Below are 27987 nucleotides of genomic sequence, written 5' to 3'. Positions count from 1 at the left end.
TATTTTTTTAAAGTTTCCTGAAAGTCTAAGAATAAAAAGGGAGTGAAAGCTTCTGCTCTGTCAATAGGAAATCCACCCCCCTGTCCCCAGCTCTGCCCCGGGAGCCTCACAGATTTCCTAAAGTTAAAAACAAACACTGTGACCACTTCGACTCCTTGCAAGATTTAATTCTTCCTTTAATATAAATAAGGCAGCATGAAATACCAAGAGTCCCACTGCTTTCTGCTTTAGTAGCAGCTTTGCTACAGAAAAGATTCCCGTTTCCCCACCGAGGTCTGTTGTCTCTGTATAAACAAGAAGCCAGAAGGTATTTTTTCTGTGAACTTTCTCCTGGAAGCAAAGGAGAAGCTGTGGGAGATCCAGGCATGGTTTTGGCTTCTGGAGGCCGTTTTCCGGTTATTGGGGTCTCTTCAAAGCAAAACGGGATCAGGATGAAGAAGGGGAAAGGCATGGGCCATAAATAAATAAGGAAATTTGCCCCGATTCTGCAGATACATCTGATGGAATGAGGAAGGTCGGGCTGTGAGGGGTTGGGGGTAGTCTGGGCTGCTGTTAGGGACACACTTGAGCTGGTTCCTTTCCTGGTGTGCCCCGCAGCTGGGTCTAGGGAGAGGCAGGCCCAAGTGCTTGTTCAGTCTAACTCCAGCTCACACTGGAAGGCTTCCTATAGGTTTGGTTTTCCCTGATCACAGCTGAGCTGCTCCACCAGGAATTCACCCTAGTGGGCAAAGGGTCCCTCTTCTCGAGCTTTCTGAGGTTGGTTGAGAGCACTCCTGGGGAGTGGGGAAGGATCGTCTTCCTTCAGTTTATGGGGAAACTGGGCACCCCTGTCAAGTTGGTTATGCTCTCTGGAAGGCATGGCCGGCATAAACCCTGGAGGGAGAGCACAGGTACATTCTCAACTCCCTGGCCCTCTGCAAGGGTAACTGAAGTGATGGTGATAGGAAATCTCAAAGGGCCAGTGAAGCCACAGGTGGAGAAGAGGCTTCCTGATCTGCCTGAACCACAGACCTGGAGATGAAGCCCAGCTCCAACCACAGAGACTCTGCCCGGCTCTTTGGGTCTGGGTCCTCTGTGTGGTCAGGCATGCCCACACAGGAGGGGTGGGTTCTTTGCAGTGAGGGAGCCCCGCTGGAGTGAGGAACTAGGGGCTCAGAGGCTGCAGACTGGAGCTGGGTTTCCACAGTAGCTCTTGCTTCCACACACCCTGCCCTAGGATTGGGACCCTGAGGACAACCCAGGGTTATGACATCCTGGCTCCCGATCTCTGCAACTTTCTCTGAACTGGGCCAGGCTGCAAGCCAGACCCCACCACACGAGTAGCATTCTTGAGCACCTCACAGAAGGAGTCCACTGTCTTACAGTAGAGACTTCACTGCAGGACGCAGGGCCAGAAGACATAGAGAGGTTTGACCCTGCACACACCCTCTGGGAGTGCCATGACCTCAGGCACCTTGCGGATGCCAATGAAGAAGTGACAGAGCTTCTTTTCCAGCTGTCCTTTGCCCCAGTCACCCTGTGTGTCTCCTTCTCCAGGTGAGCTTCCACCTTCAGCATCTGTCTTCCCCCTACCACACTGATAGTCAGAGAGACCTGCTTTGGAGAAAATCAAGAGAGATGTGGGGCCGCTGAGCTGACACCCAGCATGGCAAATGACACCCACCACGCTCAGGACCCAGTATGTTGGGGAAGGGACAGCAGAAGGGGGTGCACCTGAGAGAGCAGTGTAGCTGAAAAAGTGGCCGTGTTTCTCTATGCCACCAAGTACCCATTTCCATGTGACAGAGATGTTAGTCACTTGGGACCCGAATCTACACAAGGTCTTTTCTCCAAATAATATAAAAAAGTGGCAGCCATGGTGGGACTGCTGTCATGCAGGTTGTGGAGTAAAGATGGACATTCCCACATCTGTCCCTGTTAGTGCTCTGGCTGCAGACGGTCAGGCCAAGGGCTGGGAATACCGGTGCTGGGTCTTAACACAGTTCCCCGTCAGCCTTCTCATGGATCCTCTGCTGATACTCAAGTACAGACTGGATCTGGGATGCAAAAAGAATTAACACCCAATCCAACATTTGCACTGTTTCCAACTCAGGGTCCACTGCATGTTCTGCCACCATCTTGGCCATTCATGATGATCCAGAAGTAAACTGCAGGGGATCAGTCCCTAAACCCAAATGACAGCTTTACCAACAGATCCCAATGGTACCAGCTTCCTGTTGAAATTCTGTTTCCTCTGCACTGTAGGGCCTGGCTTCCTGGCAGGCTGAGCACGGCTCCCACGAAAGCCCGCCTTGTCCCCAGGACAGCGCTGGCAGATGTCACCAGGAGTGTGACTGTGAGGAATGCCCTCATCCTAGCTTCCAGAGTCCCACATGCTCTACAGGACGTTGGCTTTTTGGGGCAGGCTGGCATGGTCCGAGGGGACATGTAGGGAATACTCACTAATGAGTGCGGGGGCATTCTTGAGCATCTCATAGAAGGAGTCCAGTGTCTTACGGTAGAGACTTCGCTGCAGGACAAAGGGCCGGAAGAGGTTGAGGGGCTCCGCCTTGAGCACCGCCTGCGGGAGGCCCATAGCGTCGGGCACCTTTCGGTTGCCAATGAAAAAGTGGTGGAGCTTCTTCTCCAGCAAGCTCTTCTCCAGGAAGCAGAGCAACTCATGCAGTCGAGCGTCCAGCTGCCCCGCCTTCCAGTCCGCCGCCCGCCGGCGGAGCAGGAGGTGCAGCAGGGCGGTCTTCAGGTGGTAGCTGCTGAGCCCGCTGGGGCCGGTCAGGCGGCTCTGCTTGGAGAGTAGGAAGGAGGCGATCTGCAGGCAGCTGAGGTGGCAGGCGCCTTCGGGCAGCGCCTTCAGTGTTGTCCTGAGGAAGCGGCGCTCGTAGACAGCAAAGGACAGGAGCCAGTCTGTGCTGGAGGCCAGGGTGCCCTCGGATGGCTCCCTGGGAAGGTGGGAGACGAAGTACAGGTCCGAGTCATCACACTGGATCACAGGAATCAGGTTGAAGGGCATGAACTTCCCTGAGCGGAACCTGATCTTCAGGGAGCCCGGGCTGTCCAGCTGGCCAAAGGCCAGGTCAAACTCGTACTTGTGGGCAATGCCGTGCCAGGCTCTGGTGAGGGCCGTCTGGAACCACTTCATGACCTGCATCGTGTCCAGGTACATGGAATCCGCGGCACACAGCAGGTTCTCCATGTCGCCGCAGGGGGGCACCGTGCTGTTCCTGCCGTGCAGGAGACACAGCATATCTTCCCCGAGCTTGGTCTTGCCGCAGATGCAGCTCAGGGTGTCCCCGTCGGCACGGACCACCTTGATCTGGCCGTAGCCCTGGCGATCCAGGGGCACTGAACGGCTGGAGCACCAGAGCTCTGGGTGGAAGCGGTAGGGCTCGGGGGGTGTGAAGGGCACAAAAAGGTGGCACAGAAGCGGCCTGTCCACCTGCCAGTTCTCGTACATGCTGTCCACGCCAATGAAGTCCTCCACCTCCATGTCGGTGTCACGATTGCAGAGGCTCCTCAGGGCTTCCAGCAAGTCATCCACGAAGCCTTCCAGGAACTCCCGGGTACGGGCAGCGTCGGCTGTGGCCCCCCGGATGCAGTGCTCATAAAAGTGGCCAAGCGTGGCCTTGTTGGGCAGGGTGAGGCCCTGCAAGGGGGCACCCCCCAGCCCAGGCAGCTCATCCTCCTCACCGCCCAGGCACTCAGGGGAGGGCCCCTCCTGGTGGTCCTGCCGCCACACCTCGATCATCAGGAAGAGGATCATGCAGAGGGTGCTCCAGAGGTCCCAGGCCGCGCGTGTCTCATTCTGCTGCCTGCCCTCCTCTGCCACCTGCTTCAGCGCCTCCTTCTCAGCTGCCAGCCGCGCCACTTCCTCCTCCAGGCGCAGCTGCTCCAGCTGCAGCTTCTCCTGGTGTGCCTGCATCTTGCGGATGATCTCCTCCTCATTCTCGGGCACCGTGGCGTTCTCCCGAGGGAATAGCAGCGGGTGGTTGATGATGGCCGTCACCACCACCAGACACACGCGGAAGAGCCCCATGGCCATGGTCTGAGCTTTCCTGGGAACAGAGAGAGACTGATGGTCACATCAAGCTTCCCTCAATGCCACCTCAGCCCCGGACCCCGCACCAACCTCAGCCCCTCGGGGCTGGTGAAGGTCTTAGTTCTCCCACTCAACCCATCGAGGCTCACTGCAGCTGCCTCAGGAGCTTCAGTCTAGCCACAGAAGAGCCCCAAAGGTCTACCCTGGGGTGGGCATCTGTTTCTGTCCTACCCAGACATTTCTGCATGGCAGCAGCACCCCACTGTCCCTGGGAACCAACACTTTTCTCCTACCAGTCCTTATGGCCAGGGCAAGGATACACCCACCTCCAAGCTCCTGGGTGGGCTCAAAACCCAGGCCCAAGACAATCAGACATTCTGCCCCCCAGCTACAGCCACAGCAATTGGTTCTGGGATGAGCATTTGATCCAATTTGGGCCAATGAGAGACAGATGTAGGGTGTGTTGGGCCCAATGGGGAGAAAAACTTATCTTGATGCTAGCTTGGTTACTAGGTTGCCGAGGGAACAGGATTACACCTGCAGTGGGCTCTCAGGAAGGGAGCCCACCTGAGAAAGGCACCAACACAGAGGAAAACAGAAACCCCCTCCCCGTACTCAGCTCTGCTTGAAGGGATTGCTGTCTTCAAGCAGACAGGTAGGTGAGCTCTTTTGTCATACAAGTCAATAAAAAAACTCCTTTTAAGTCAGTTTGAGTGGCCTTTCCACCACTTGAAATCAAAATAGTCCTGAATAAAACATCCCCTTCTCTCCCAAGTGAATGCCATCTTCCTGCGATATAGTAAAGCCTAGTGGTTAAGGGAGAAAGGGCTACGTTCCAAGCCAGCACTGTCATAGCTGTGTGACCCTGGGCAAGTTAACACACCTCTCTGAGCCCTGGCTTCCTTGCTGCACAAGAGGAAAGCAATAGAACCCCACAGGGTCATGGTATTGATAGATGCAATGATCCCTGCAAACTGCACGGCCCAGTGACCAGGGCACAGCACATATTCACCAAACAGTAACTGTTTCTGAAGTAGATCTGAGCCCTTATGCTCCTCTTCTGTAAACGTCTCCTTCCGATCTGGCAGACCTTACCTCAAATTCAGACACACTCTCCTGGCTTTTGTCTTTCCCCAGGACAATCTTGGAGATGACCAGAAAGCAAAGAGTCACTGCCTTCTTGCCATGAGGCATCTGAACTTTAAATCTGACTTCTTAATTGTGAAGGGAGGCACTCTGTTCCCCTAGGATAAGTGGATTTTTAAGCTTCAGGTGAGTTTTGGGGAAAGGCTAATCCCTACAATCTTTGCAATTCAAAGCCTGATCCAAGGACCAGCAACCGCGGTATCTCCTGGGAGCTTGTTAGAAATGCAGAATCTCGGCCCCACTCACACTTTCTGAATCGGAATCCACATTTTAATACCATCCACATAAAAATCTGAGAAGCACTGTCTTACGCCAACTGCAAGCCTTACTTACCTCCTCTCTTCTCAGCAGGAACCCTCGGGCTTAACAATCTGCTATTTGCACGCTGCGGCTACCCCCTCTCTGCTTGGGACCGTGGTGATGGGAGCAAATGGCCAAATGCAAATCAGCTGAGGTCCTGAGATAGTTGAGAGCACAGGGCTCCTTCCACCCCCTGGTGCGCGCCGATACTGACTGATAGGAACTGCTGTGCCGGCCTGAGCCCCATTCCCTTTGGCTTGAGCCCCTGACCTGGAATTTGCACAATGAAATTCTTGTCCTAATGGTGCCTAGGAACCGGGGTTTGTCCCCAGGTAAAGATATCTCTGCAGGTAGTCCCTGGCAAGACGCAGGATGGAGATGGCTGAGTTGGCTGCTGGTCTCGCCTAGACAAAGCTTGCTGCTCAGATGTGACTCAGACAGTTCCACCCCATACACAGCTGAACAGGTCTGCGGGACACAAAAGGGTTGAGGAGTGGAGAAGGTCCGTCCTTCACCCTGCGGATTCTCAGTGTGGGCCTCAGAGATGAGCTCTGAAGCGTTTCCACGGGAGGAAAGCTCCCAGGAGAAAGTGGAAGCCGCACTGCAAGGTGGGTGGGGTAAGGGAAAAGTGCAGGGGGCAGCAAGCCAGCTTTCCTTCCCCAAGCCAGGGAGCAGCTTGCTGGATAATGGCAGAAACAGGTCAGCCTGGTTTCTACATTAGAGAAACATCAATGGAAAGTTTTGCCGGGGAGGGTCCGACGCATAACTAACTGTGAGGCTGGGTGATTAACATGGGAGAGAGTGTTAACATAAATTTGTAGAGTACTCAGCAGAATATTAGGCAGCAGCCGGTTAGGAGATATTTTGGGGGTTCTGAGGTCCTTCGAGGTGCCTGGAGCACAGGCAGCCGCCTTTGGACACAATGGGCCTTGACCAGTCACAGTAATAGCCTGGACAACCACCTACCTAGGTTCCGTGTCAACTCAGTGTGGGATGCCACAAAGAGGGGAGTGGGGCCGTGGCCAAGCCCTGTGGCTGGGAACCCTCCCTGTGTCTACGCCACACTTCACGATGCTACTTGCTACATCTTCATTCCTGCCAGAGGAAGAGCTATGAGAGCTACTGATGCAGGCAAGGTTCAGAACTCCAAACCTACCAAAGGGACCAACTCTGTGTGCAAGGAGAGAAGAGGACAGATTCGAGAGGAGACACTGGGTCAGAACCCAGCATGTGCACCTACTGGAGGTGACTCCGGACAAGTCACTCTGCTTCTCAAAACCTCAGTTTCTTAGTCTGTAAAACGAGAATAATCATATCTGCTGTTGTAAAGCTTGAATAAGATAATGCATTTAAAGCACTCAGCAACATGCTTGCCTCTGAGCATGTTTTCTTAGAAAAGAAACTGTGATGGGATGGAAATCCGCAGATGACCCTGCCTGCAGGAGTTCAGGATGGAGCGTGCGCAGACGCCCCTATAAGGAACTCTGGCAGGATGCGGGCAGCGCATAGTAGCACTGGCAATTGTAGGGTTACAGACAAGACTCAGCAGAAGCACCAGGGAAACAGGGCACCTGCGCGGGAAGAACTGCAAGGAAAGGGGGCCTGGGCTGTAGACCCAGCAGACCTGGGCTCCAACCTTGAGTGACTGTGTGGGTGGATGGCGCAGCTTCTGCGCTCCCACACTTTCCCTGTGCGAAGGCGTTAATAACATGCCCTCCTTCACAGGGATGTTGGGAAGGGCAGGTGAGATCATATACCTTGGGTGCTTAGCACTGAGCAGGTTCCTCCTCCTCAGCATCCTGGGGATTCTGCTTTCTCACTTGCCCAGCACAGCAGCCCTGCCCAAGCCCCAGGCACGAGGAGTAAACACACGCTGGAAAGTGCTCTGAAAGCACAAGACGTTCCGCTGCTATTGCTCTTCCTTGGCACATCCCAGAGTCCGCCCTGGCCCCCAGCAAAGGGGAGAAGCCTTTGGAGCCTCGGATCCTCCTGTTGGTCAGGGGTTCCTCTGACTCACTTTCACATGTAAACCATCTTCCCACTTCCCAGCTTACTGCTTCCCCGATCGGATCCCAGCTGTCATTTGGCTCCTTGTTAAACCCTGCACAGGCTGGCTCAGTCTGCAGCATCCTACGGGATAGGACAGGGATGGACAGGCCCAGGCAGAGAATAGGGCTGTGGCTGCTCAGGGTGCCCACTAGATGGAGCTCAGTTTGAAGCTTTTGCTACTTCCCCTTCCCAAACCAAGTCATAGGGGACACGGCCCTGGGGGCCCCAGGGGCCAGAAGAATCTCCTGTAGGCCAAGGGGATTCCAAAATAAACCTTACAAACTAGTTCAGGTCAAGACCGGAAGGAGGGGGTTGACAAACCCCATTATATCCTCCTTCCTTTGGAATTCAGGCACAACTGACCAACATTAACATGAAAACAGAGATCTTAAGAGTGACAAAACACATTCTCTAGCAATAAGATCCCCGAATTCCAATCCACTATAGCATCACACGACAGATAGAAAGCCCTGAAAGACATCAAAGTATTTCACCCCTTTGACATATTTTGAAATGGGCCTGAAAAGCTGTTTCTTGTCAGGAAAATCTACATTATGTACAGAATTTCCTTTCCTTTCCAGGTCTCTTCCTGGATTAACCAAGAGTCTGGCACCTTTATAGATCTAACAGACATTTACCATCTTCTCTCTCTGAAGCCCACTTCCTGGAACTTCATCTACATAGTAAGAACCGTGGTCTCCATAACCCCTTATCCCAGACGCTCCTTTCTACTGATTCCAGGTCTTTAGATAATAACGTAACTCTTTGAACCAATTGCCAGTCAGAAAAATCCTTGAATCCACCTATGACCAGGAAGCCACTCTTTGCCCTCACTTCAAGTTGTCCCACCTTTCCAGACCAAACTAACATATACCTTACACATGCACTGATGGACGTCTGCCTGTAACTTCTGTTTTTTTTTTTTTTTTAAGACTAAGTCTCGGCCGGGCGCGGTGGCTCAAGCCTGTAATCCCAGCACTTTGGGAGGCCGAGGCGGGTGGATCACGAGGTCAAGAGATCGAGACCATCCTGGTCAACATGGTGAAACCCCGTCTCTACTAAAAATACAAAAAATTAGCTGGGCATGGTGGCGCGTGCCTGTAATCCCAGCTACTCAGGAGGCTGAGGCAGGAGAATTGCCTGAACCCAGGAGGCTGAGGTTGTGGTGAGCCGAGATCGCACCATTGCACTCTAGCCTGGGTAACATGAGTGAAACTCCGTCTCAAAAAAAAAAAAAGACTAAGTCTCACTCTGTTGCCCAGGCTGGAGTGCAGTGGCGTGAGCTCGATCTCAGCTTACTGCAACCTCTGCCTCCCAGGTCCAAGCAATTCTCCTGCCTCAGCCTCCTGAGTAGCTGGGACGACAGGCATGCCCCACCATGCCCAGCTAATTGTTGTATTACCAGTAAAGACGGATTTTCCCCAAGTTGGCCAGGCTGGTCTCGAACTCCTGACCTCAAGTGACCTGCCTGCCTCGGCCTCCCAAAGAACTGGCATTACAGGCGTGAGCGCCTGGCCGGCCTGTAACTTCTGTCCCCCCTAAAACATATAACATCAAGCTGTAACCCAACTGCCTGGGGCACATGTTTTTAGGATCTCTTGAGACTGTGCCTCAGGCCTTGGTCACTCAGATGGGTTCTGAATAAATCCCTTCAAATATTTTATAGAGCTGACTTGTCCACAAAAGGGAGGGAAGCTGGGCATTCTGACATTCTGAGACAGGATGGGTGGCGAGGAGCCTTTCCCGAACCACGGATGTGTGTATATGTGTGGATGTACTTGCACACACATGCACACGCCTCCTCAAAGAGTCCCCCCTACTCCCAATTCAAGGATGTCCACCTCTGCCTTGGCCCAAAGTTCTCACCTCTACCAGGCTCTCCCACACCTGTGGTCTGAGACATCAGCCAGTAGGTTTGGCTTTGAGAATAAACCTGGGTTACTTGGCGGGCTTTTTTCTGTCTACTTGCCAGGAAGCCGGCAGGAAGCCTGCTGAATTCCTCTCCACCTCCGCCTTTGTCCAGAGAGGGGTGGCCCATGCTGTTCACAGCTAAACTTAGCCTGACAACGCTGGGGTCACGGGGCAACAGGGGTTGAGGGAAGGCGGAAGCTTCTGGGTAGCCTGGTCAGAGGGCTGCAGGTGGCTGGCCAGGACCGGTGGTTTACTCAGACCCTTACTCTGAGGCTGGCCAGAAGCCAAGACTCTGGGGGAAATCCAAGATGGCTTCCTTCCTTCACTGGGGTCCCTCACTCCTGGGTCCCCCAGAGCCTGTAGCACTCCCCACCATAGCTTAATCCAATAAACACCACAAAGCATTGTCCAATAGCCATAGCTCCCATTTCTCAAGCCCTCACTAGGATGTGTTGGGCACTGCACACACTGACCACTGTAACCTTCTAAGACGTGGGTGCCATCCCTGTTGCAGATGGGTTAACCAAAAACCCAAGAGACTAAGTCATTTTCTAGCCACAGGACTAGAAAAGCCATAGCTGGGCTGAGATTCAAGCTCATTCTGTCTTTGCCAGCAAAGCTCACGTTTTCCCACTGTGCTGCATGTACGGAGCACATACTGAGCTCGAGGAACATGCTACATGCTTCAAGGCCTGTGATGATGAGTATGGCCTGGCCCCTGGTAGCAAAAGCATTACAATCCACGTGGGAAGGTAGACAGCCACTACGTACGGGGTCCCCAGGCACAATGAGGTGTGGGGCATGAAAGGCACATGAGCTCTAGGCTGCAAAAACACAGAGGAGGGAGGGAGTTTCCTTCCCGTTCTCTGAGGGCTTCTCCTTGTCTGGAGCTTCCCTGCCCTCACCTGTTGGGGAGATGTCGGTGTGTAACCCCTTGGCTCCACCATCACGTCCTCCTCTCCTTCCAGACAGAATTCCTTCCACCAACCAGGAACCGTAGGAGCCTGTGTCCGGCCCCACAACCTGTTCATCACACCGCTTTTGCCCACTGCCCATCTACTCCCACCGTGGGTTGGCTGACCATAGCCTTAAGCAGCAGGGGTGCCCAGGACCCATTTCTTGGTCGCCCGATATTCCCTCTGGGACAGTGGTTCTCAACATGCTTAGCAGCAACAGTGCCACCTAGGAACTTGTTAGAAATGCAAATTTTCACAGGCAACCTCAGACCTGCTGATCAGAAATTCCAGGGCTGGGGCCCAGCATCTGTGTCTTAACAAGCCCTCTAGGTCATTCTAATGCCCACTCATGTCTGAGAACCACTCCTTCCCAAACCAGGTGTCCTCTGGGTAGGTGGGTGGGGCTCCGGCAGGGTCACAGCAGCCCACATCCTGGAAATTGCCAAGGACCTACCCAGCACCCAGCCCGACAGATGCAATTAGCTCTGCTAATTACAACAGCAAAAGAAGCCCTGGGCCTGGCATCACGTTCAGAGCCAAAATGAGCAGCTGATAGGTTTCCTTTACGAAATGGAATAAAGGACTGGCTGATGGCAGGGGAGGGCACTGTTAGCCCAGGCCCTCAGGGTGACTTGGGTCCCTTTCACGGTCTGGGTTCTGGGTCCTCCAGAAAGAAGGAGCCAAGGGAGAGCCACACCGCCATGTCTGGGCTGAACCCCTACTGTATCCTGGCCGCGTGCTGGAGTTTCTCAGTCCCAGCTTCTGAGGTACGCAGTTTTTGGGGGGAAATCAAGCCAAAAATGTAAGAAAGTCAGAATGTAGAGTTGAATTTAGGTTTCTTCATTTTACAGATGTAGAAACCAAGGCCCAAACAGGAGACATGCTAGACCTGGAGGGTGGGTGGGGCAGAAGAGGCAGGCTGGGTGTCATCCCATGGACCCTCCCAGGGAGCACCCTGCAGCGATTCCAGCACGGAACAGGGGAGGGGTGGGGAAAGGTGAAGATGTTTTGATGAACAGCCATTTAGGAAGCAGGTGTCCAATTCCAGGCAGGATGCTAAGTACTCTGCATGGTTTTGTCATTCAGTTGTCACCACCTCATTCAGGTAGTCACATTAAACCTCTCTTACAGGTGAAGAGACTGATGTTCTGGGGAGGCCACTGGGAGGGGTCCTGAGTCTGCAGTGCATGACCGAATTTGAACAGCACCTAGGCAGAGTATGCCCCTCCCTCTGTTCTCCTTCTATCCCTCAAGGGACTGATGGAAGACTGAGTGGAGTCCTGCCTCTTCCCCTGCCTGGGGGCACCTCCGTGGCATCACTGTCAGTAGTAAGCACCAAAATTATCCAGGTTCACTGTCCCCCGAGCTTCCCAGGCCTTGCAGAAACAGGATTATGAGAAAGGCAAGCAGAGATTGAGTTTGAGTCTTCGTTTTAGAGTTTGGAACCCATGGGCACACAGTCTGAGCTGTTGTGACGCTCTCCTTCCCTGGCTTAGCCGACTCATCTCACCCTTGATTCCATGCTTCTCTCTAGCAGGGCTCACGCCCCACACTGCAGTGACACCAGCTTCCCATAGCACAAGGCCAGCTCAGGGCCCCTTCTCCAGGAGCCTGCCCTGGACCTGGCCTATCTCGCCCTTCCTGGAACTCCTGCAGGTCAGGCCATCTTCCTGCTCGTTACTGTGTCATTCCCCAGTCCCTGCCTTCCTACCTACAGTTCCAGCATGGTCAAGAAGCTGAATGGTCTCCTGTAGCCCTGGGGGTACCATGCACGGGGATGGGCACACTGCAGGCTCCCAACATGTAACTGGGAGTTGACTTATTGCACATTGGGAGGAGGTGGCTGGAGGCAGATAGAGTTGTGGGGTGACGTGTCTCCACCAACTCCTTCCTTGTTGCCTAACTCAGGACAGAGGACACAGCACAAATGGCTCAGTAACGCTGGCTCTGAAGGAATCACTGCTCAGCCTGATTGGCTCCCATCCTCCCAGGACAGTGGGAGAGGAGAAGGGCCCTGCCCCAGCAAGTGCAAGGCTGCATTGCTGCTCCCACCATGACATGTCTGGCTGGGTCCCTCTTCACTTGCACCCCAAATGGGGACAGGAGAGGGAATATGGGGGGAGGGCGGTTGAGCAGACTGAGGCTGGAGGGGAGGGACAGGCAAAGAAAAGAAGTGAGGAAAGAGGAAGGAAGAGGACCAACAAAAAATCATTGAGAAAGCAGGTGCAAAGGGTGTGGCTCTGGGTGCCCAGCACTTCCCCTTCTCCGCATCCCTGCAGCCCGACCCCGTCCAGGCACCTGGCCCCTCCCACTGGGCAGGACCATGGGAGGCCTCCACTAGCCCACCTTCCCTGGACCTGCCACCCTGTGGCCACAGGCTCCTTCCCTTCCTCTCTTCCAGCCACTTGTCTCGAGGCCACAGATTGTAAAATCAAGTGTCTGGGAGGGCCAGCCCGCAGGAAAAGTGGAGAGCCGAAGGGAGGGGACACTGGTCAACTGGATGGCACATGTTTCATCTGATGGGGCGAATCCCCACATCATACATTCTGTGCACCTGGAATGGCAAGATCTTTTTTTTCCCTAAGAAAAGCCGCTAATCTAGGTTTTATCAAAATCCCCCCTATTTTTAAATGTTGGCTGCTATTTCAACAAAATTCTTTAAAAACCATGTGAGCAACGCTGGGTGCCATGGCTCACACCTGTAATCCCAGCACTTTCGGGGGCTGAGGCAGATGGATCACCGGAGCTCAGAAGTTTGCGGCCAGCCTGGGCAACATGGTGAAACCCCGTCTCTATCAAAAATATAGACAGGTAGCTGGGCATGATGGCACATGCCTGTGGTCCCAGCTACTCAGGAGGCTTAGGTGGGAGGATCGCTTGAGCCTGGGAGGCTGAGGTCGCAGTGAGCTGAAATGGTACCACTGCACTCCAACTTGGGTGACACAGTGAGATCCCATCTCAAAAATAAAATTAGATTAGTGGCCACCCAGAGCCTGTGGGCTCTGGTCTGCAACGCCCCCGTGAAGCGTTCCTCAAAGTTACCCCTAACCAGGGACTCTCCTTCCTCCTACCCCGTCAGCAACTACTCAGCAAACCCACTATTTCCTCTGAGTCCGTGACTCCCTGAAATACCGGCTCCACCTTTCTCCCCAAACCTAGGCCTGACTCTGCCCCAGTGCTTCCCGGTCAGGCCCAGCAGCCACACTGGGAATAATCCTAAACAGCACTTATGAGGGCTGACTCCGTGCCAGGCCTTGTAGGGGCTTAGTGTAAATACCAGGGCAGATTTTCTTCCTTCCCCAAGGCCTCTGCAAGGACTAGAAGAGAAAGAGGCCTTGTTGGGGTTGGCATCTGGTGACTTTTTTGAGTCCCTCCCTCTTCTAAGAGTGGACTTTGAGGATGCTTAATGCTTTGGGTGGGTGGGAATGGGTACCCCTGAGTCCAGCCAGCATGTCCATATGCAGACAGCAGAGGCTCATCTGAGCAAAAAGTCCTGATGCTGCGGCACTTAGGAGCACTTGGTATTATAGTAAGGCCTGTGGGCCCCAGGAGCCACAACTCTGCCTCCCTAACCCACGGGAGGGCCCAGATTGACTGAGTGGGATGCTGGGCTCAGAAGCACGCAGGGGTCAGTCTGGACCCTGGTGAGGTGGAGCAGCAGGACAGAGTAGAGAGGGAGAGCTCCACCCCAGTGCCTGCTTGAGGCAGCCATACCACTGAGCAGGTGGGAAGTACACATGGGGCAGGAGCTGCCTTTGGCTCCAGCGAGCCTCCATTGTGTACACGTGGACGTGCTGGCTGGACTCACAGAGGTGCTGCTCACACCCGTCCGAAGCATTAAGTGCTCTCAGGGCCCACTCTCGGAAGAGGGAGCACTTTCAAAAAGTCACCAGGAGGCCAACCCTGTCCTCAGGACTGGGTCATGCGGTGGCCTGCCAGCCAGCAGAGGCACAGGAAGGACAGAGGGCTGGACTCTGCCAACTCTGGGTGGGCGAGCCACATCCTTCCTGTTCCCGCTCCTCCGCCGGCTGGTGCACGTCCCTTGGCGAGCAAATGGAGAAGGCAGGGAAGCCGTCCTCTCCCATGAAGGACAGAGTATCCCTCCGGCCAGCTGCTCTGCCTGTGTCCCCCAGCAGGACATCACAGAAATCACAGCACCCTGGGACAGACAGACAGACCAAGGCCTGATGTCTAAGGCTGTGGAGAGGACAGTGAGGAGACGACCAGGAGTAAAACAGAGTCGGAGGCAAGGACTCGGCTCCCTGCAACCCTGAGCTCTGGCCCACACCTCCTTTTCCCCCACCCATTCCCTCCAGGGCATTTCAGATCCATTCAGCTGTGTGGGTTGAATGGCAGCCCTCAAAATATCCCTCCTCCTGCCAATCCCCAACCACTATGATTGTGACCTAATTTGGGAAAAGGGTCTTTGCAGATGAGATTACTTTAAGGATCCTGAGATGAGATTATCCTGGATTACCTGAGAGGGCCTGAAATCCAACAAGTATCCTTACGAAGTGACAGAAATGAGAGACAGAAGAGAGGTGAGCGGAGACGGAGGCTGGGGTGGGAGTGACACTGCCACAGCCGAGGGTCATCTAAGCCAATAGGAGCTGGAAGAGGCAAAGAGGGACTCTCCTCTAGAGCATCCGGAGGGAGCGTGGCCCTGATACCTTGATCCTGACCTCTAAAATTGTGAGAAGAAATCCCGGTGTGTGGCAACTTGCTCTGGCCACCCCAAGAGACTACTGCAGTCTCCAAGCATGATGCTCCCTCCTCTCTCACAGCCAGCTCCCCTCGCTGACCTTCCTCTTTGTTGGGGTATGTCTAGTCTCCCCAGCCACCTCTGACCTGGCCTTTGCTCTGTACCAAAGCCTAGGGATTTCATGTGAAATGGAATGTCTCTTACATGCTGGCCAGCGTAGGCCTTTGGGGTCAGCTCGTCTGAACTCTCTCTAACACTTGACAACCCCTAGTTAGCTCCCCAACACTGCACATCTGCCCTCCCTATTTCAATAGGGTCTGGTTTCCATGGGACACACGTCAGCGCTGTGAGAATGATGTTCAAGCCTGGCCCAACCAGCCTCAGAGGACACCTTGGTTCCCTCTCTGCCTGGCCCTGCCACTTCAGATCATTTCCTTTCCCCCAAATACCTCCTGCACCCCCACCCCAACACCATTCATGGAAACGTCCATGCTTCACCTCTCTGCTGGCCAAAACCCTACCCAACTGACCTCATAGCAAGCCTATCTCAGAAACCACTTCCAAGGAGCCTTTCTGGATCCTAAGGCAAAACCCTCTTTCTTCTAAGGGAGAGAAGAACAGGGGAGGGAGAGGGACAGAGGAATTAGGTCCCACTGAGTGCAGCCAGGCACCTTGTATAGTTCAGGTGACTCTGCAGATGTACCCGGCACACCCAACCCAGGCAAGTCCCAAGTGTCTCTATCGTTAAGTCATCCTATTTAACCCTCGCAGCCACCCCAGGGGTGGGGGCCATCAGCCCCACGTTCTTGGCAGGAGGCACTGAGAGGTAGAGCAACATGCCCAAGGTCACACAACAGCCTGGCTCCAGGCTCTGTGTCACCCTGGTGTGCCCCGCAGCTGCCTCTGTCCTTGTCCTGCCCTATCACCATCCTCACTGTGAGCTTCTCGAGGCAAGGGTGGGGTCCTGTTTATCTTTACATTCCCCAGAGCAACTGGCATGGATCTGTACTCGGTGCCAAGGACACACACTATCCTGGGGGCCCACAGCTCACACCACGCACTGGAGGCACCACTTTCACAAGAAAGCCTCCACAAATACCCACCACTCGAAGGAAGGATGCATCTCCCACAGTCAGCCTGTGCGGGGGGTCTCCCTCGGCCACCAGGCTCCCACCTCCGATTCCTCGGCCTGAATCACAGTTCCAGCAATGCCGCCCTCGCCACTTCCCGTTGTCCTCCATTGGCTTGGTCTGGGCTCATATTCCTCAGAATTTCCCCTAGCCCTGTGGCCGCCTCTCACCCACAAGCCCACAAGAGTGCTGGTTTGGAGAGAACACGAACAACGAACTCGGGGCAGGACATGCCAGAGTTCCCAAGCCTCATCCCCTTCCTCTCTCCACCCCCTGCTCTACACACCCGCTGCCTCCAGGCAGAGCTGCAAACGTTCAGACAAAACCACACTTTCTCAGTGGGGCAGGGAGGGGAGGCTGCACGCCCAGACACAGGCTCCACACAACAGCAGACACACTGACTCAATGGGAAGGGGAAGGGGCTGGAACACAGCCTGGGAGTAAACACAAAGGAAAACAGGGAGGGAACAAAGCCCTCCCTTGGCCACTCCCCGCCCACTCCCACTTTCCCCCTTTCACTGAGGAACTGGGATGGGTGGAATTAAATAAAGGACCATCACCCAGCAGCCAGCTTCTTTTTGATCCCTGGTTGGGAACAAAGAAAGCCCAGCTTAGAAAGACACCCTGCCTCTAGGAGATCGGGGAGGATGAACCCTCCAGGCCTTCTCATGGCTCGGACAGGCCAGATGCCCACGGCAGCCTCCCCACCCCACTGATCTCTTACCCACGTCCTGGCTTCCAGAGATTCTGGGCCCCACACAGCGAAAGAAATCCCAGACTGTGTTTCTACCCAGGTCCCCTGTGGCTTAGGTACCTGACACAATGCCTGGGCCCCAGCTGGGCTGGGGAGAGCGGGGAGAGGAAGGGAAGCGCGTACACACACACACACCCACACACACACACACACGCACGCACGCACGCACATGCACACACTCTGCCTGCAAAGATCTAAAACCCCCTTTCATCTCAATAAAGGGGAGCAGTTACTGACACAAAGACAAAGCTGTAAAAAAATTAAGAGCGTCTTTGCTTACGCTCTGCTGCAGGGATCTGGGCTGAACAATAGAGCTGGGCCCCTGCCAGCCCTCCCACACCAGTCAGCACAAACCAGTCCTCCTCTCCGGAGAGCAGAGGGCCCACATGGTAAGGCTAGGAACAGTTAGCAAAATTGCTCCCAGAAGTACCTGTGCCTACTCAGAGTCATACTCCCTATTAATTGCACAAAACAACCCTACAGCGACATCGTCTTCTAGCCACAGGGACAGAGCAATAAGGTGTGATGCGGGTGCTCCACCGAGGCTGTGCTGGCATCCAGTAGGTGCCCAAATAATGCCTGCCAAATGCATGGACCCCTGACTCACATGTGTGTCAGACCGAGGTGCGCAGCAAGCAGCCACTGCTAGTGAAGAGTTCACACGGGCTCATTCCCATTCCTAGGGTCACCGAGAAAGAAACAGCCCATAGCTCATCAGCTGAGAAGAGCTTAACAGTTTGCAGAGGCTTAGAGAACCACAGCTAAGCAGTCAAACTCTGGAATCAGATGTCCTGGGTTTGAATCTTGGCTCTACTGCTTGCTATGGCAATATGTCCAATTTATGACATTGTGCACCATCTCACAGTCCCTCAGCGGAGCTTGGCAAATGATACTGCTATCGGCACTGGTACTGGTGCCATGGTCAGGTCTCCCTTTTGATTTGTTAAATCGTCATGGTTGCAATGTTAAGGAGTCCTCTGGGAAGAGCAACATCCCTGCGGCTCCTCCAGAAGCCTGGAGAGTATGACTAAGTTGCTTCCTCCACCTCTTCGTCTTCTTCTAAAGGCCCCAGGGGCTGACACAGAGGAGGGTCAGCAGCACCCTTCCTTGCTCCGTCCAGTCTGGCATTATTGACACCAACAGCTCTTCCGTTAGGTTCTGCGTACCCAGCATGGGAAGAGGGTAGGTGCTGAATACATGAATGGAGTTAGGATTGGGAAAAGAACCTCACTGCCTTTACTCCCAGGAGCAGGAATATGAAATTCCTGGAGTGAAGTGGGAAGCTGTACCTCCCAGGAAGAAAGAATGTAGAAGTTCTTCATTCTTTCTTCCCGGGAGGTGCCCTGCAGTCAGAAAAGCAAAGCACTAACAGTGTAAGTGCCTTGGGAAACGTAAGCAAAATCCCTTCCAGACGTAGTCCTGGAGACAGAGATGGTTGCAGCCCCTTTTTGTCTGGACCGACCTTCATCTAACTGCAGGTGGACTCACTGCCAACATTCAGAAAATGGCCCAGGAATGAACCCCGACTCGTTTATCTGACCCTCAGCTGCCTTGCCTTGGACACCTCCCTTCTTGTTCAAGCTTCTTGCAGAAATGGACGATAAACAGAGGCTTACAGGGTAAGAGAAGGAGCAGAGAAGTAATTCTTCTTTCAGGAGAAAAACAGGACAAGCCTCAGGGCCCTGACGCACCATGGGAGGGTTTAATAAATTACAACTACTGCATCCCATTTATTGTGCAATAATGCTTTACATGTATCATTCTCACATCAACCCTTGGAGGCAGGCACTTATCCCCATTTTACAGATAAGGAAACTGAGGCATAGAGGTGAGGCCGCCCACCAACATCATAGAGCCAGCATTTCAATCCAAACCTATCTGACTTTCAAGCCTATGATCATCCCATGAAGCCATAAGCTATGCTGCTTTCGGTGACCTGGTATCTGTGGAAAATTAGACATGTACCTATGGACTTTCCTCCCCAGACTGTTTAGGCAAGGGTAGGTGACAATTTAGATGAAATGTGGGCATGAAACAGGGAGTTAGACTTAATGAACGCTTGAGAGTCCTTCTACCAAGATTTTGTGTGTGGCTTGGGCTATTTGAGATAAAAGGAATGGAAAGCCTTCCCTGCAAAGAAGGGAGTGAGGGCTTCTTGACCCTGGCAAGTAGGTATGTATTGGGGTGAAACATCAGGAAGTGGCATGGGTACATTAGGGACATTTTAAGGCGGCACACAGGGGTGGGACCCAGGCAGCCCCTGCTCTCCTGCCCTCCGGCCCAGGCATGCTGCACCCCTGCCTTCTTGGGAACTTTGGAACAAAGCCTCAGCAAACAAAGGACTCCTTCATAAACTTCAGGTGGATCCCCTGACTGCTGCTAAGAGGCTATTGAAGCTGGCTCCCATGAGAACAGTATGTTATGAGCACATGGTTTTGTACCAGTGGGCAGGGCCAAAATGATGACACTTCCCTGCTGCTTTGATATAGGAGGAGGAGTGAGGGTGAGGAGGACTCCTGCATCAGCTGAGGGAAATGACCTGGAAGGGAGAGAAAACAGTAGCAGCCCAGGACAGCTTCCAAGCTGAGCCCTCTTCCCGGGCAGTGAGCGCAGTGAGCGTCCCACTGTGTTATGCACCTGGAAGTGGGTCATTTGATAGCTGTGGGCCTTTGTATTTTTCCTAGGGACTTCTGTCAGAGGATTGCAGAGTGCTCTGAATATTATCAGGAACTGCCTGTAGCTGTGCCCATTAAACAGAAAAGAAAACTGAGTGCTGGAAGGGGAAGCCTTTCCTTCCTTTCATCCTCATATAGCCCAGGCTACAGTCACAGCATCGCTTGGCAGAAGGAGTCCCCGAAGTTCATTAGGTCTGCTAATATCAGAGTGAATCACAGCAGGAAGGGACCAGAAGGCTCAGGCCTGGAGCTGGTGGTGTGCTTGCTGTCTTCTCAGTTTTGATTCTTAAACTTTGTGAGATTCTTTATACCATCTGATACTTTCTGGGCTATGGTGTCCAGGCAGACGCCTGAGGTGGCAGAAAGAGTCTAAGGCCCTGGGAGAGAGCAAATCTAGGTTTGAATCTTGTCTCTGTTGTTTTCCGTTTGGGGCAAGTCACTCTGAGTCTTTCACCTGTAAAACTAGGATAATACTCACCTTGAAGGGTTGTTGTGAGGACGATAAATAAATATGTGTAAACCCCTAGAAAGAAGCTTTGCTTAGTAAATAACTACTTTTTTTTTTTTTTTTTTAACAAGGCCATTCTACTTATATGAACAATGTAATATCCACAACGATGGATTCGGGACCATATTTGTAAATAGAATCATAATCTGCAAATGGTCATCTCGGCTAATGATACTCTAATTTTCATTTATAAACCTGAAAAAGCCAGGTGAATACAAGAATTAGGGCAATGACTGTAGCCAGTGATATGCTGGACATCAGAAAAGCACCTGAAGTTATGCCTAGTTGTACAAAACAAAAACTTGAATCAGGTGCCTTCAAGTGGAAGGACAAGGTGATTCCTGAAGCCTCCATAGAGAGACCTACTGTATCATCTCGTTTTTCACCTTTCTTCAGGACAGGGAGTCCTCCCTCTCCTGCCTCTTTTGTCTCCTGTGCTGATGTGTGGCAGCCCTTGCTTAGGAGGAGCAGCAGGCATCACCTGATAAGATGTGGCAGAAACCACAGGTCGCCAAGTTAAGAGCATCAGAACTGCTGAGTGACCTCAGCCTTGTAAACAGTGCCATACCAGGTGGGACGAGGTGGACGTCCATGGCCGCCCCCTCTGACTCCCCTCCCAAATTAGCAAGTGTATCTCAAGCACATCCAGCTGAAAGCTTTCCATGAATTTAGTTTAACCCATCTAGAATTTCCCAGGGAATGCCAGAGCTGAGTGAAGTGAACTTTGAGACTGGATTCCTATCTCCAGCTGGTCCTGCCTCTTGGGGCAGTGGATTCCATACTCTCTTCCTCTCCATGTGCATTTCATCATAAGGCTCCCTGAGGCCACTGAATCCCTGGTATAGGGCCGAGCATTACATAGATGCACGATGACTGCTCCATCAATGAAGCCCCTGTAGTAAGGATGTGAGCCTCCTATTTCTCACTCTCTTTTTGTGGGGAGGCTGAAGAATAGAAAGCCACTTTTCCGATGGTCCCAACACTGCTCCAGCCTGCCCTTCCCCTAACCCTCCTTACAAATCCAGGTTGCAGGAGACCCTCTAAGGAGTCCCACTCAGAGAAACAAAGGAGATTGCAGCTGTCAGCACTGGGTTCTCTGACCCATGGCCTAAAGACCCACCACCAACTGACACAGCCCAGATCTGAGACCACAGTGCCTCCCTCTCTTCACCTTCCCCCTACCCAGGCACATCCCCTCCCCAGCCTCTGAGAAACACACCTGTGAATGTGACACCTTCTATGTCCCTTCCCTTCAACATGCGTCTTACTCTTGAGGCCACTTTTTCACCTCCTTGTCTGCCTTAGGGTGGAGGTGTTGCCCTGAGCAACAGTGATGTCACCTGCAGGGTGCTTCCATTCCATTGATGTCACGGGGTGGGCCTAATGGATAGAGGGGAAGGTGCTCTCTGTGGGAAACCTTCACAGGTCCTAAACTGTTGAGGAGGAGTCTACAGTCCTTTTGGGCACTACCAAATGACCCCTTTCCTCTCCCAGAAGAGCTCTTTACCCTTCCTTCCTCTCTGGATGCCTGCTACAGCTCATGCCTCAAATCTGACTTTCCCTCTGCCAGAGTTGGTCAGAATATCAGGACGAGCAGCTCCAAACAAACCACTGGAAAGAGCACTGAGAATAGATGTCCTCCTCATCTAGGACAGTCTGGATCCCTACGGCCTTGTGTCCAGACCTCAGAGGAGGGAGCAGTGACCTGATGGGGAAGAAGTCGGCAGAGAACGCAGACCCTGGATTAACTCTGCTGTCCTGAAGAGCGCGGATTTCCAGTCTGCACCAGGCTCTGTGCTCAGTGCCTTCTGCGCGACGTCTGACTCAACCCTCCCCACAGCCCTGAGGGTCATCCTCATTTTACTGATGATGTTACCGGGGCTTGAAGAATCAAGGCACTTGCCGAACTCCTGGGAACGCCCAACCACTGAGTGGTGGAGCCAGGACTCAGCCCAAGTCTGCCCCACTTCAAAGCCCATGAACTCACACCTCCTCGGCTCTGGACACCTCGAGATGTGGCTCACTAAAGATGGACCATGAAGGGCCTGGACAGAGACCAGAAAGAGCCCTTTAAATCCAAAGAGGCCAGTTGGGCAGGGCAGGTGGCCTGAGGCAGCAAAGGAAGGCACTGCTTTAGGAGGGCTTCGCCCCCTGCCCTACACAGAGGATGCAATCAGTGGCCAGCCTTGGGCCGGCCTCCATGCTGATTAGGGACCATGTGTCTTTGCTCTATGCTTGACTTTCTATTGATTCATCCAGGTTACCTGATCATCCTCTTGATTTGCATATAGCATTATTTTCATGGCCTGGCCCTACAACCCTGAGATTATACAGTAGTTACTGAACTTACGCAAATACAAATCTTTTGTTTTTTTGAGACAGAGTCTCGCTTTGTCGCCAGGCGCCAGGCTGGAGTGCAGTGGCGCAATCTTGGCTCACTGCAACCTCTGCCTCCAGGGTTCAAGCAATTCTCCTGCCTCGGCTTCCTGAGTAGCTGGGACTACAGGCACATGCCACCATGCCCAGCTAATTTTTGTATTTTTAGTAGAGATGGGGTTTCACCGTGTTGGCCAGGATGGTCTCGATCTCTTGACCTCATGATCCGCCCGCCTCGGCCTCCCAGAGTGCTGGGATCACAGGTGTGAGCCACCGCGCCGGACCCACAAATGCAAATCTATGTCGCCGGGAGCTAATGCTTGCAAAGCATCAAACAAATAAGTAAATAAAATAAAAAATTACTACATTATGAAAGAGGAAAGGGAGAAATTCTACCAGGATTTCTCAGGGAAATACTGCCCTTGAGGCACTGGCCAAGGAGATGCCCACAGCCAGGCTGACCTGAGCATCCAGTCTACCTGGCAGGTATCTTTCTGCTGGTGAGGGGGCCACAGAGGCAGACACAGCCCTGCGCTACTGGACATCACTGCCCCCTACCCCATGCTCCTCCTGCATGGTTCTGACTCCAGCTTTGCTAAGCACAGCTTTGGTTTCCCATATGGGTTGTCTAGGATGCAGGGAAGAGACGACATCCAGCCTGTGAGATGTTTGCAAAGTCTCCTTGCAAATTAATAAACCAGCATTCTGACTTGTACACCCACTTCCGGGAGCTTTCTCGGGGTGAATCAGCTTGAGTCCAAACCAGTCTGAAAATTATGGAAATCAGGTTTTTGAGTGGGCACAGCTAAGAGCCATCTCCTAGGACAGGTGACATAATCCAGGTAAACACCACCCTCTGAGCAATCTGCTGGGCACCAGCTGTCACCTCCCAGGAGGCATCTTGACTTCCTCAATGATGAGAAGCCCCTTTTGTTTAAAGTGCCAATCGACAGTGCACAGTGAAATGCTTGGTTCCAGCTAATTAAGCTCAGCTGTATGGTGTGAAAACTCAGTGATCATGTATATGGAGCTGTGAAATGGAGTTTCAGGAAGGGTTCCTGAACGAACTTGGGAAGGGCATTTGTGGCTGAACAGGACTTCAACAAGGAAGCAAGAGACCACAGAGGGGGATTAGGGGTTTGGAAGGTCGGGACAGATGTCTCATCTCCTTCCACTGGCTCTCTGCCTAGGTCAGGACCCTGCACACAGCCACTGCCATTTCCCTCTGAGCCATACCTAGGGGCACTTACTCATCACCCTCATGCTAGGCCCCAAACTGGATCTGCCACCTCACACCACCCAGAGAAAGGCAAGTCACTTGCTTCTTGGGCCAGGCTCCCCATCAGCCATCAGGGCCGGGCTTGCCTCTTTCTTTCCTCTTCTTCCTCCTGCCAGATGAATTTCCCCTCCTTCCTCCACCTGGGCTGAGAACAGGTATTTCCTCCTTTGACAAAGAAAGAAAAAGGCAACTGTTCTTCCCTCTTTCCCACTAGGGTCCCCAATTAAACTAGTTTTTTAAGCTTAAGTTGCTTCTCGGTCTATGAATGCTCAGTGATTGAGACTCACCTTCCAGGCTCCTGAACACTTAACATCCCTGTGCCTCAGTTTCCTCATCTGTAAAATGGAGTTCACAATACTTAGCTCATAGGGCTACTGAGAGGATTAAATGAGTTAATACAGGCTAAGTGCTTTTGGAAAACAAAAAAAAGCCTGGCGAATGTTAAGCCTTCAACAGTGGCTGTTTATCAGGGCTGCTGTGAATGACGGAACAAGCCGTGTACTGCTTAAGGGCACCTGGCTGAGGGGTCAGGACAAATCCAGCTCACATGCCATTTGCCCAGCTACATGGCTTGGCTATGTCCACTCAGGTAAGGTCAGTATTTCTAAGTGGCATCAAGTGGCATTGTCTTGCCAAGACAGAGCACTTTATTCTAATTCATTCGAAGGACTGAATAGGGTAGCAGCAGCCCTGGAGGTTATCATGAACAGTTCTCAGCATCCCTGTGGTTCTGTACTCCTCTCCTCTCATACACCCACTTCTGGGAGATTTCTCAGGGTGAATCAGTAGCTCAAGTCCAAACCGCTCTGAAAATTATGGAAACTGATTTCCATAAAACCCGATTTTTGAGTGGGCACAACTAAGAGCCATCCCCTGGGACAGGTGACATGATCCAGGTAAACACCACCCCTGGGTGCACCCAGGAAGACTGGAGGAGTGGAGGGTCCAGTATGGCCTGGTGTCATCCATAATAAAGTCCTGCTTCTCAGCTCCCAGCACGTTTGGAGCGCCTGCCCCACCCAAGTACATTCTCCATTATGCCCCACAGGCTGCGCTGCCATCTCATCACTACTGGGGTGGACTCTCAACTCCAAACTTGGGACCAGAGTCTTGGACTCTGAAGGCACCTTCTCCTGCTCAGTTATTTGAGGGGGGGGGTGCAGCGGGGTGTGGGGTAAGAGGGGAGGTTAGAGACAGGGTATCACTTTGTCACCCCGGATGGAGTACAGTAGCATGATCCTAGCTCCAAATGGATGATCCTGGCTCTAAGTCTTGAACTCCTGGGTTCAAGCAAGCCTCCCAAAGCTCTGGGAAGACAGGCATGAACCACCCTGCCCAGCCTCTTTTCTGGCTTTGTTGATGGCCACCCCTCTCTGCTGACAGCTGTGAAAGGAAAATACAACCTCAGGACCCCAAGCTCAGGATGCCAAAGGGAAAAGTTAAGCTTGGGAACTGAGTCATGCAAAAAACAAAACCAAAACCAAAACTGCATTCCTTTTGTTCCCAAACAGCTATAATTTCACATGCTTACTTTACCTCATCTTATGTAAAATGTAGATCTCCTGAGCATGAGAAGAATGCACCCAGGGTGAGCAGAGTCAGTATAACTACTTCACGGTTACCCACAAGTGGAGAAAATCTGAAGGCAGAATGGCCTGGAGCAGCAGCAACACACAGGGAATCAGCAAACAATGAAAGCCACTTAGGCAAGTAGGCTGGAGGGAGGACTCAAAAACACAGCCTTTTCTGTTTTCATATGGGAGAAAGGCGGTAATCTACTTTTCTAATACTCCATTTTCAGGGCTAACCTGGGCCTAAAACTGCCCCAACCACAGAAGAACTTTAGCTGGCAGTCAGACCCGGTTTATAAAAGGCAAGAGCCCTGGGTCATATCAAAAAAAAAAAAAAAAAAAAAAAAGAACAAGAAAATAGACCGCAACCCCGATTTAGATCCAAAAGACCACAGTCCAGACTGCGACCAATATCTGGTACTCTACGAGCTGTGAACGGGTGCCTTTCTCACACCAGCAGAGGGCAAAGGCAAAATGACGCCCCTGCCTGGTTCTGCAAAATATCTTACCTTACTAGTCCGCGTCATTTTTTTTTTTTAAGAGAAAGAGCGTTTTGGATGGGGAGTCCGGCCCTGGAACTCCTTGAGTCTTCACCTGGCAGCCAGAATGGCAAAGTCACAGGGAGGGGGTTGAGGGTGGGGTTAGGGGTGAAGTGGCAGAGTTATTTGCAGTCCCATGAGAAAGTCTGCACAGTATGGGGTCTGGTCTACTAACAGACCCGAAAGAGGAAGCGGCGGGGACTTTATCCGGCCTGAAGCAGCCCCATAACTTCACTACCCTGAACCGAGAAAAAAACAACCTCACTCCTGTTCCTTTCTTACAGGAAAGGAGGGAAGAGGACAGGGAAAAGGGGGTCGCAAATATGAGCAGGGCAACCGGCTTTTCTTTCTGCGGTAGCGCTCTGCTCTGATGTGAGAAGTAACGGATTGCCCGGGCGCTAGGAACAAAAACGTGGTCCCGCTCTGGGCCCCGAGGCTCCCCGCGAAAGGAAAAGCCGCCCGCAGCCCTAGCTGCAGCGAGCGCCCTGGACGCACCCCCGTGCGGCCGGAGCAGGACGCGTGACCGCGAGGAGACAATGCGCCCGCCTGGGCATGCGCGCTTTAAGAGGGTCTCCAAAGTCAGCCCCCACCCGGGGGCCGAGCAGGCGCCCCGCTCCCGGCAGCCATCCCCGGCACAGCTCCTCCCAGCTCGCGGTCTCCATCGCGCCCTTCTTCCTTCAGCACACTAGGCTGGCCCGGGACTTACGACTGGCCTGGGTCTCCGGTCCCTGGTCCCCCCCCGCTGGAGGACCGCTCCAGCACAGGCTTTGCGCGCGGGTCGGGGGCCGGGGCGCCGCTGCTTGCAGGCGGCTGCGGCGGAGCGTGCGGCCCGGCACTTAGAGGGGCGCGGGGGAAGATGCCCCGGCTGGCTCCCGCCTTCTGGCCTCCGTCGGCTGGCTCTACAGGACTTCAGAGTTACTCATTTCCTGGATGTCACAAAAACTTTTTCCTCCTTATAAGAACAAAACACCCGCCTCCAACCGCGGCTGCGGAAGCTCCTTAAGGAGGACCGCGTGGGTTTCGGTGGTTGGGCCCAGGATCCGCTGGGAAGATCTGTCCAGTGAGCTCCCAGAGACTCCAACGGCACGGCAGAACTGGAGAGTGGCTGGGAGCGACGGAATCAGGCTACTGGAGTAAACTGGAGAGAGGGGACAGGGGCGCGGAGAGGACGCCCTTAAAAGTTGTTCTAAGCCACGGAGCGGAAGGGGTTAAGTTATTACAAGTCGGGAGTGTTTTCTGCGGCGCGTTTTACAAGTGGCAGAATTCCTGGGACCGGTCTCTTGGAGGAAAATATAAATCGAGACATAACGCCAGCCTTTTTCCCTTTTGCAGCTTAAAAGGATTAAAATAACTCGCTAACTTTTGTGATACACAAATGCCTGATTGCTTTTCTCTGGATTTAACCAGGCACAAGGGACAACGGTGACCGGATGCTCTCGGAAGCTGTCTTTTCTAAACCTGGTTACTGTTGTGACTAGATGAAGTGTTACTACCCCTATGTTAGAAACAGAGAACTGAGGCCTGGAGGAGCAGCAGCAGCATCCTGGTCAAGCTTAATCGTTTATAAAATCCTTAACTTCCATGGTCTTCCCTTTGACGTGCCCAAATCCCGCAATCAGTAGAAAAGGCAGAGAAGGGTTTGAATGAATTCTACATTAAGCGGCTTTGGGGGCATCAAATGCCAGTGAAGGCACGTTGGGGAAATTGGAACCCACTGTCCAAAATGATCACCATTGCTATTGCTTTTTGGTCTTAGGTCACCTTCTTTTCGTCTTTTCCTTTAACACTCGCCTGAGAGACTTTAGGCTGAGTCTGAAAGATAAACAGGCAATGAGAAAATTTTCTAAAAATAGACTCCCTGGCCCTTGGCCCAGGGTACTTTTATTTTCAAGTTTCTACTGCTGCTCAAATTCTTTCCTTGTATAAGAGGTTATGGCAGAGTTTTGGGAGCCAGTGTATGTGTTGGGAGTGGTGGGGGCGTCTGGGGAAACAGTCTTGAAAGAGCTGTGTATTTCCAAAATGTTTATAAGTTGGCCCATGGAGTACTCACACCCTCTC

At 52.9% G+C, this 27987-nt stretch overlaps 1 protein-coding gene across 4 annotated transcripts; it reads right to left on the bottom strand.

Moving 5' to 3' along the window:
* Positions 1 to 150: 150 nt before the first annotated feature.
* Positions 151 to 27341, bottom strand: LOC108284155 (inositol 1,4,5-trisphosphate receptor interacting protein). 4 transcript variants are annotated; one of them, XM_037728592.1, is made up of 2 exons: positions 26520 to 27341; positions 151 to 4049 (listed from the first exon to the last, which is right to left on the bottom strand). In XM_037728592.1, the coding sequence occupies exon 2, from the start codon at positions 4034 to 4036 to the stop codon at positions 2378 to 2380; it is 1659 nt and encodes a 552-aa protein (XP_037584520.1). In that variant the 5' UTR covers positions 4037 to 4049; positions 26520 to 27341; the 3' UTR covers positions 151 to 2377. The 4 variants fall into 4 exon arrangements, with proteins under 4 accessions (XP_037584520.1, XP_017356295.1, XP_037584522.1 ...); XM_017500806.2 differs by having other exon boundaries at positions 26636 to 27340; XM_037728594.1 differs by lacking the exon at positions 26520 to 27341 and adding an exon at positions 25900 to 26484.
* Positions 27342 to 27987: the final 646 nt, after the last annotated feature.

Source organism: Cebus imitator, unplaced genomic scaffold, assembly GCF_001604975.1.
Source record: "Cebus imitator isolate Cc_AM_T3 unplaced genomic scaffold, Cebus_imitator-1.0 Scaffold271, whole genome shotgun sequence".
Taxonomy (NCBI): domain Eukaryota; kingdom Metazoa; phylum Chordata; class Mammalia; order Primates; family Cebidae; genus Cebus; species Cebus imitator.
The sequence above is the reverse complement of the archived record's forward strand: the minus strand, read 5'-3'. Positions and strand labels throughout refer to the sequence as shown.